General features: G+C 36.7%; 1 protein-coding gene across 2 annotated transcripts; it reads left to right on the forward strand.

The window, feature by feature from the left end:
* Window positions 1-4,104: 4,104 nt before the first annotated feature.
* On the forward strand, window positions 4,105-9,049 carry mfsd11 (major facilitator superfamily domain containing 11). Of its 2 annotated transcripts, none has more exons than XM_059550662.1 (14): window positions 4,105-4,341; window positions 4,605-4,737; window positions 4,836-4,891; window positions 5,794-5,901; window positions 6,000-6,079; window positions 6,165-6,261; window positions 6,350-6,408; window positions 6,658-6,814; window positions 6,926-6,966; window positions 7,065-7,130; window positions 7,765-7,890; window positions 7,967-8,141; window positions 8,255-8,390; window positions 8,631-9,049. In XM_059550662.1, exons 2-14 carry the CDS (start codon window positions 4,642-4,644, stop codon window positions 8,790-8,792), a joined length of 1,359 nt encoding a protein of 452 aa, XP_059406645.1. In that variant the 5' UTR covers window positions 4,105-4,341; window positions 4,605-4,641; the 3' UTR covers window positions 8,793-9,049. The 2 variants fall into 2 exon arrangements, with proteins under 2 accessions (XP_059406645.1, XP_059406635.1); XM_059550652.1 differs by having other exon boundaries at window positions 4,106-4,337.
* The last annotated feature ends 905 nt before the right edge of the window (window positions 9,050-9,954 follow it).

The following is a 9,954-nucleotide window of genomic DNA, read 5'->3' on the forward strand; positions in this document are numbered from 1 at the left end:
AAGCACATTTTAGATGACATTAAGACCTTTTATTGAAGATCCAAAAATAAAGCAACACAACAAAGTTCCTTGTATAGTTTAAGATACTCCAATTTTCTAAATTGCGGAACAAAGTAAACAAACTTTGTAAGAGGACAGCATTTATGCCACCAACAAATGGATTTGCAGATGCTGCTTGACCTTGACCACACCTGTCACAGCTGAAATCTGGAGACAACCGGAAACAGCCGAGCACTCAGCACTGCATCTGGATCTTAACAGCTAAACAGCAAAACTCAACAGATAGACAACTGCGCCTAGTGCACAAAAAATACACAAGACATTGGGTTAGAATCCAAATATCACACAAAAAAGGCTAAATAAACTTTAATAAATAAAACATCAGGACTGTAATATACAGTAATAAGAACACATTAACCAAATCATTTAAAAATAAAGCACAACAACAAATTTGAACACAAATGCCAAGTCGACATCAATTTCTATACAGCGTCTTAGTGACACAATCCAGGTGCAGTGAGCACACTCATAACCATCAACCAAATCATCGATTTACCTTAAAAGGCCAATAGAATTGTTATTCTCGTTCTCCTCAACGAATTAAAAAGGACACACCCGTTTGAAAAAGAAACCTCACTGAAAATAGGAGCAATGTATAGAAAGAACAAAGAGCTGTATAGCTAGAAAACAGTTTGAATATGCCAATCAGTCATAATGACCTTTAGGCCCATGTAGCCATTGTGTAGATTCAGGGTTTTCAGTCCGAGGTTCCTCAGGCTCCAGCAGAGGTCACACGATGAGACCGACCTGAGAGAACACAAAACTGAGGTAAGACGTGTGATGAAACATGGGAAAAGATGGGGAAAGAAGGGAACAATTACATAAAGCACACAGTCTCCGGGAAACCAGATGATGAATAGCCAGTTAACTGTAACACAAAAATTACACATTTTATACAAAATGCATTATATTTCCCCAAAAAAGAAAAAGACTACACAAGCCAGTTTCCTGAGATTTGGGACAGTATCATGATCTAGGGCGTCCGCACAGATGTGCTCATAACGGTCAAATTTACAATGGCTTATGTGTTTCTCACCGAATCAGAATTGTAATACTGGTCTTATAATGTAAAAATGTGTTTAATACTTTTTTGTTTTTAACTAATGTTGCAACAGTTTAACATTATGTATCCAAAGAGTATAATTATAGATTATTATAAATTATTTTACATTTTATTTTTTATATATTTTAACATATTCATATTTATATACAAATACACACTGCTGTTCAAAAGTTTGGGATCATTAAGATTTGTAATGTTTTAATTAACACTTTTATTCAGCAAATGTGAATATGAGTTAAATTGATAAAAAAAAAAGTGACAGACTTTTTTTTTTCTTAATAAATGCTATACTTTTGTAGCTTTTTATCCTGAAAAGTGTATCCCACAGGTTCCAATATATATAAACAGTACAGACCAAAAGTTTGGACACACCTTCTAATTCAAAGAGTTTTCTTTATTTTCATGACTATGAAAATTGTAGAGTCACACTGAAGGCATCAAGGGCTATTTGACCAAGAAGGAGAGTGATGGGGTGCTGCGCCAGATGACCTGGCCTCCACAGTCACCGGACCTGAACCCAATCGAGATGGTTTAGGGGTGAGCTGGACCGCAGACAGAAGGCAAAAGGGCCAACAAGTGCTAAGCATCTCTCGGGGAACTCCTTCAAGACTGTTGGAAGACCATTTCAGGTGACTACCTCTTGAAGCTCATCAAGAGAATGCCAAGAGTGTGCAAAGCAGTAATCAAAGGTGGCTACTTTGAAGAACCTAGAATATGACATATTTTCAGTTGTTTCACACTTTTTTGTTATGTTTATAATTCCATCTATAATTCCACATGTGTTAATTCATAGTTTTGATGCCTTCAGTGTGAATCTACAATTTTCATAGTCATAAAAATAAAGAAAACTCTTTGAATGAGAAGGTGTGTCCAAACTTTTGGTCTGTACTGTATATATATATATATATATGTGTGTGTGTGTGTGTGTGTGTGTGTGTGTGTATAAAGCAGCAAAAATACTTTTCAACATGTATAATAGATCAGCATATTAAAAGTGATTTCTGAAGGATCATGTGTACCCTGAAGACTGGAGTAATGAAGCTGAAAATTCAGCTTTGATCACATGAGTAAATTATATTGTAAAATATATTCAGAGAACAGCTGTTTTAAATTCCACAATTTTACAGTTTTCTGATGCATCCTTGATGAGAATTATCTTTAAAAAACATTACAAATATTACTGATCTCAAACTTTTGAATGGCAGTTTGTGTGTGTGTGTAATGTATCAATCACAAATAAGTAAAAAGACACATTTTTTAATTAAATACATAGCATGGTAATTTTATACTATGTTCATGATATAAAATTACTCCTACCATAACACAGTTATGTTTATTCACATTTCCAGCTTCAAGTAAGCAGCTGGCAGCAAGTTCTGTTTTACTTTTCACTAAGGCAGGCTGCTGTCTGTCCGTTGTCTCATACACGTACCTCAGCACCACCAAAACACCCATCTGCTTCAAAGCCACCCCAACAGGACCAGATAACTGGATCATGTACCCCTCTACCAGCTCAACCTGCACCACACAGCCCTGCTTTCACACTGTCATCCTGGATTCAGCAGCTTGAGTTCAACAGCAATCATAGCAGCATTGTCAGAGCAGAGTCACATCTCTACCAGTGCCATGCCACTGCCAGTCTGATCTATAGTCCTGCACATTATTCCTGTGAACTGCAGCACAGGTAGATGTTGTGTTTTCTTACCAATGAAGAGATCTAGGATGCAGGCCTTTCTTCCCCAGCAGATTTCGGTTGTCTGTTAGACCTTGACCTGGACTGTAGAGTCTCTGTTTGACGGCGCAGGTGTGCGTCTTCTGGAACGAAACCTGGATGTGGATCGTGAATGTGACCTAGACCTGGAAGGAGACCAGGACTTCCTCTTGTGGGGCGTGTGTGAATTGGAATGAGAGGGAGAATAGGAGTGTGACCGTGACCTGCTGTGATGGGAACGAGAGCGGCTCCTGCTTCTGGAGCGACTGCGTCTCCGACGCTTCGGACTGTGGGGGAAGATGAAGAAAAATCACCAGTGTCATCCGCCGGGAGTGAGAGAAAAGTGTTTATTACATTTGAATTATGGATATTTTACTTACAAAAACTCATGGATTCACTACAGGGGGCCTTTATTCATCGCCCGGAGCTGTGTGAGGGACGTTTTATTATGAATAAGCGTGACTTGTGGACTGTTTGAATGCAATGATAGAGCTTGGTCATATACACCTAGGATGCTTCGAGGGCGAGTAAAACATTTTTGGGTGAACTAACTCTTTAAGAACTAGTTTGACCAACTAGCAGTTTCCAAGGGGAAACAATAATCAGTCTAACTTTTCAGATACAAATAAGATCAATCTACCTCTTCATCACTGAAATAAAAATATTATGACCAGTCTTTAAGAAATAAAAAATTAAGATGACTACAGTCTTAAGACAGTCTGGACAGTTTATGCAACCGGCCCTTAGTTTTTTTTATTCACCTCTGATCTCAGCAAATCTCATAGGTGACCTATTTTGATCTAACAATTAAAATTAAAAGTGAGTTGTCACTGAAAGGTGAGGAGTTTGCATCTGTGATTTTTTCAGATAATGTCACTTGACATCACTTGAAAAATAAAGTGTATAGGCCTAAGTGACTTTGGAATGGAAAGTGACAAGTCAAAACCTTCGTGTCAAGTCATTATTACACAAATCATTAAAAATGAGAGACTGAATATTTTCATATTTGCACATTTCTGTATCTAAGATCACAATATAACCTAATAAGTCAAAATTAACACAAAGCTTTTTAATGATTGGTTTGATGAATAGTTATTTTCAGAAAATACAGTTTATTTGTATCCGTTGTTAAAATTTCTTTAAGTAATCATTGTTGCATAAAATTTTTAGGCCTATACTTTATTAATTTATAGAGTTCGGTAAGGTTACATTACTTGAAGAGTTTAGCTTTTTGTTTCAGTCACCCCCCCAAAAAACGACACTACCCACAAACCCGTTCGTGGAGGAGGAGGATGACGTCACCGTCACCTGACACGTGTCACATGACAGACATTTTTGGGTTGAGAGACAGGCAGAGCGTTTACAAGAAGTCGGAAATAAATATAAAAATATACGTTTACCAGCTTTACAAAATGTTTTTTGTTTTTCCATATCGAAATCGCCTTGATCAGCACGTGTTCACATTATGAATTAGCTGTTTCCATCAGCGCACACAAGTAGTCGGTAAGTTTACTGAACTCAGTTACTACTCCAGTGGGTCTCCATTCAAAAGCCTAAATAATATGACTGAGTGATCATTTATTAAAGATGCATTATTTAAAGAAAAACATGATTTATTCCCATCACACATGTAGTATGATTACTGTTTGGGTACAAATTAGGATCTTTGCGAGCTGTTTGATCTCATGAGGAAGCAGTGATCAGTCACGTTTTTACCCAGTTGTGTCAGGTGTCACTTGACTTTGACGCGTCTGTCTGTGTGTTCACTAGTCTCAGGTTGTCATCGAGCTAAAGACTGAACGCAAACATGAGTCCAGAAGGAAAGACCCTGCTCAACATCATAATCCTGGGTTTGGGATTCATGGTGATGTTCACTGCCTTTGGCACCTGCGGGAATATTGAAGTAGGTTTTGAGCTTTTTCAGACGTTGAAATGCATGATCTGATGAATGCCATCATAGCTGATTTGCGTGTATACAAACCAACCTTTTCACTTTTTCAGCAAACCGTAATAAAGAGTTTCAACAGTACAGAGTTTCATGGAAGTGGCTACACAAGGTATTTTTTTCTTCTTCTGTCATCAGAGCGACACACCACTTTTCAGTGGCCTTGTTGTCAGAAGTAACTTTCTCATTCACTTTTTTTTCAATGGGTATTAAAAAATGTAAAGTATATAAAGTTGCAAGACTGTTAACATAGGAATTTATAAAAAATGATACAAAAATTGTAATTGAAGTGCATTGCAAAGTATGCACAAACATATAAATAAGGAACAGGATTTTTACTTTCAGAATCCCACAGTCGTGCTCTATTTCTGCTCAGGTCATGAGACATGTTTTGGCCTTTCTGAATGAGATTTATGATGGCCGAGTTAAAGATGAAAATCAGGTCATGTGATGTTGTGCTGTAATCTAATGAATTGACTTTCCACACTGACTGTGGTTATGTAACAAAGAAGAACTGTCTGCTCTCTAAAAAAAAAGAGAGAGAGAGAAAGGAATATGACATGTTAGCATGTGACAGTTCTGACACTTATTCGGCACAGACTCTATTTTTTTTTTTTTTCTGAGAAATTTTATCATTTTGCCAAAATGTTTTATTTTGGGGGATTATGTGTGTGTGTGTGTGTGTGTGTGTGTGTGTGTGTGTGTACCTGTGATGTTAGGGTAGTTGTAACACTGGTTAAGAAATATACAGTTTATATAAGTCTTGGAATTGCTCTGTTTATTGATATTTAAATTGTTTAATGAACAGTATTAATCTTTAAAAATAAAAACATTCATCAGTTTTGTATTATGAATGCACATTAATTTTGAGGTGTGTACATATGTGAGATGTATTGTTTTTTTTATATATATTTTTCTATAAAACGCAATGAAATGGCAATATCGTATTTATTTTGATGATCGCTATTCATTTAAAATCCCACCTTTAACACATGCGTCTCACTTCTCTTCTAGCATGGCGATTATCTATGCCGTATTCTCCGCGTCGAACCTTATAGCGCCCTCAGTGATAGCTGTCATTGGATCTCAGTTGTCTTTGTTTTTTAGTGGACTTGTTTACAGGTAAGTGCCTAAAGGACTTAATTTAGTAATAGCAGTAGTAATTTAGTAATAAATTAGTAATTTATGATTAAAAAGCCTTAATCTGTGCTCTCTTTTAGTGGTTATATTGCTGTTTTCATTCATCCGTACACCTCGTCGTTCTACACTTTATCTGTGTTGCTTGGAATCGCCGCTGCAGGTGCGATATCATTATCAGCTCAGTTATGAAATCTTATTTTGTAGACACACTTTCTAAAGCTTTCTGCTAACTCTGTGTCTTGCAGTGCTCTGGACAGCCCAGGGGAATCTGCTCACCATCAACTCCAAAGATGCCACCATTGGGAGAAACAGTGGAATATTTTGGGCATTGATGCAGTTTAGGTAAATCTTGCTTGTTGCCATTAAGTATGTGTGGAAGGAAAAAGAGAACACGAGGAACAATGATTCACTGATTCTCTTTTATTCACAGCTTATTCTTTGGTAATCTCTACATATTTCTTGCCTGGCGTGGCAAGAGTCACATAACAGGTGAGTATGTTTTATGTAATAAATTAGGACTTTGGTGTAAATCACTCTACAACTAAACATTGTTTTTTTTTTTTTTTTATTATTGTGACTAATTATTGGTTGAAATTAATTGTTTGCTTATTTTGTATAACAAAAACATACTGTATGAGAAACCTCAAAACAAACAAAATAATTTCTGAATGGTTAGACAGAATTATAATTTAGGTCTCTGGCCAAAAAAAGCTGAAAAATGTTGTGTCTTGGTGTCAGATAAAGACCGTCAGACAGTTTTCATCACACTCACGGTCATCAGCCTGGTAGGCAACTTCCTTTTTTTCTTGATCCAGCGACCAGACCCAGAACCTGCACCTTCTGATGCTTCTGAGTCACCTCTACCAGCAGACATCTCTGATAGTAGCTCTGTGGTGTAAGTGTATATTTTTAGGCACTTCTTCAAATCAAGACATTTTTCTGGACCAGATATTTTATGGTGTCGTTTATTCTTTGTCTTGTTTTCTGTTCTTGTTATTCTTTTAAGTCCATCCCAGAGTCTGAGCTCTCAAGCATTCGATGCATTCAGTAAGTGGTAAATTATATAAAATATATTAAAATTGTGTTTTAAAGCATATTATTAACTTCTTTTTCCATTCATAAAATCTATTATCTCTTTTTAACAGAGAAATCCATACAGCTAGCTATGACCAAAGAGATGCTTTTACTGAGCATACCCTTTGCGTATTCTGGTAAGTTCAGTCACTCAAAGGAAAATCAGTTTGGTAGCAGTGTTAATTCACACTATAATGACAGATAAAGAAAGCAGATTATAAAAAAAAAGGGCCCAAAACAGAACCCTGGGGGACACCTTTAGAATAAGGGGGATTTGTGCTTCTAAATAATAATAATAATAATAATAATAATAATGTACTTAATAATAATAATAATATACACTATATAATCTGTGTGGTAGCAGAGGAAATTCATGCATGAATAAAGCGCATTATGAAAAAAACGAGGGCCCAAAACAGGATCCTGGGGGATTCCGTTAGTAGCAGGGGGATTTGTTCTTCTAAATACTAATAAGAATAATAATATATTATTATATGCTATATAATAATGTATGCAATGTAAGATTTACTGTTTTTAGTCTTTTTTAACAAAAATTGTTATTATTAACAAAAAGCGTCTTTTCCTTTGGTTTGTGTGCAAGTTACATAAAAATAAAAAAACAAGCACCATTTTTGTTCACTGGATTATCCAAACATAGTTATTACTACAATATATGGATAAAAGTAACTACATTGGGATATGTATGTTTATAGTGATGTAGATGACTACCTGAAATGTAATGTTGAGACAATGTGGTTGCAATCTGTCTAGGTCTCGAGCTCACCTTTTACAGTGGGGTGTATGGGACATGTTTAGGGGCCATGACTCAATTAGGAGACGATGCCAAGGGTCTCATCGGCCTCTCTGGAATTTTGATAGGTGTAGGTGAAATACTTGGTAAGTCAGTGGATTACAATTATTGTGCTTCAGTTCTCTGTGGAAATGGCAAATGTAATAAACTTTGCTTAACCAGGAGGAGGACTATTTGGAATCCTGGATAAGTGTAATCGTTTCGGCAGAAACCCGGTGGTGTTTTTGGGCCTGTTCATCCATATTGTGGCATTCTTCCTCATCTTCCTCAACATAGCCAATGATGCTCCTGTGGCCCCAGAGGAAGGCACACAAATGCAAGCTTTTATCCAGCCCAGGTAAGAGACAAGTTAAAGAACAGGACTTTCCAACAAGGATGAGCAGTGAAAATAGAGTCAAACATAAAGATGCACTAGCTGTTTATTAACTCGTTTCTGGCTTGTTTTGTCAGTGTAACTCTGGCGCTGATATGCAGTTTCCTGCTGGGTCTGGGTGATAGTTGTTTAAACACTCAGCTCATCAGCATCGTGGGCTTCTTGTTCCGGGAGGACAGTGCTTCAGCATTCGCAGTCTTTAAATTTGTTCAGGTTTGAACCTTTCTTTTATTAAACTGTTGTTAACATCTATTTAAATTGCTTGATGTAAAAATCCTATGGTAAAATGGTTGGGTTATATTTCCATCAAATATCAAAAAAAGCACAATAGAAAACTCAGCTTCTATTCTTATTGTATTAGTCAGAATAAATGTTTAATTATACAAATGTATGTTTATGAGTAGTGTGTGTTTATTGCCCATGACGTTATATTTCTTTCTTCTACCTCTGCAGTCCATCACAGCTGCGATAGCCTTCTTCTACAGCAACTATCTTCTCTTGCACTGGCAGTTGCTTATTATGGTGCTGACGGGCTTTCTGGGCACCATTACTTTCTTTGTGGTGGAGTGGGGCGTTATCAACAGTCGACGGGGCTCAGATTATGACAGTATCTGATCAGAAGAGTTAGAAGGACTGAAGTGCCAGAACTACGTCTCATCTCCAGCCATCAGCCTCAGTGAGCAGATCTACAAGCCATCTTCAATGGCCATTTTCCTCTATGGTGTAGCTCTTTGGTCTAGGCCACGTATTCTCCTTTTCAAGTGAATCGGCTGTGTAGACTCTTTACTTTCTTTACTTGCACTTAAAATATGTTTACTCCTCATATGGGATCTAGGATAAAGTGCTGTAATGCAATAAAAGTTTTGTTCAGATTTTGAAGTTTTCACAAGGCATTATACTGTGCAATGCTAGAACCCTGGAACTGTGGTCTAATTATCTTTCCACAACTTTCTTACTTTCTATACATAATTCATCCAAAAATTAAACATCTGTCATGATTTACTGAGGTTCATAGGGAGTTGTTTCGTGGAACAAGAGGAGAGTTTTCTGAAGAATCTTCATGCATCTTCAATCTTCATAGTGACCACAGATGTCAAGAACTGAAACAAACATGAACATGCAGTGGTCCTTACTGCTCATGCACTATATTAAAAGTTTTCTGAAGCCCTACAGTTGCTTTGTCTCAGGAACATATTGAAATATAAGCTGATAAACCTTCCACTCGTCAAAGCTCTAAAATCAAATCCACATTTAAACATGCTTAAACACTTTGCATGAGGCTCAGCCGAACTCAATTGGTCTTTGTATGTGTCGTAAATGAACGCAACTTACCCGACTGAAAACGGGGAATGAGCTTTGCGAGCTGGGGCCTAAATTTCAGTCTGATCCTCAAAGAAAACTAATTATATAACATTAGATGTAGTGCATTACACCTTTTTATTTGTCCATTTTGGAGCTTGTCAGATGTGGTCTCTTTGAATTTTGTTGCTTTTTTTGGTGTTCCATGAAATCCAAAAATGAGGTTATGTAAATGAAGACAGAGTTGTTTTTAGGTGAACTACTCCTTTAAGTAGTTATGGTACTACTTGAACTCAGTTATTGTAAAGAAGTCTTAGTGCAAATGCAATGAATCACTTAAATGTACACTACGCTGTGAGACTAGAGATGAGAAATATGATTAAAGACTATTTGATTTGTTCACAACTACAAAATCAGTAGCAGCATGAAACACTCAATGCACAGTCAGTAGTTAAATTAGAATGTCTTGTTTATTTTA

The sequence above is a fragment of the Carassius carassius genome, chromosome 1 (genome assembly GCF_963082965.1).
Source record: "Carassius carassius chromosome 1, fCarCar2.1, whole genome shotgun sequence".
Classification (NCBI taxonomy): domain Eukaryota; kingdom Metazoa; phylum Chordata; class Actinopteri; order Cypriniformes; family Cyprinidae; genus Carassius; species Carassius carassius.

Excerpts from the sequence above, each read along its gene's own strand:
- mfsd11 (XM_059550662.1), top strand. The coding sequence starts at position 4,642 with ATGAGTCCAGAAGGAAAGACCCTGCTCAACATCATAATCCTGGGTTTG. Across the intron at positions 4,892-5,793 it reads CATGGAAGTGGCTACACAAG|CATGGCGATTATCTATGCCG; the intron begins GTATTTTTTTCT and ends CTTCTCTTCTAG. Across the intron at positions 6,815-6,925 it reads TCTGATAGTAGCTCTGTGGT|TCCATCCCAGAGTCTGAGCT; the intron begins GTAAGTGTATAT and ends TATTCTTTTAAG.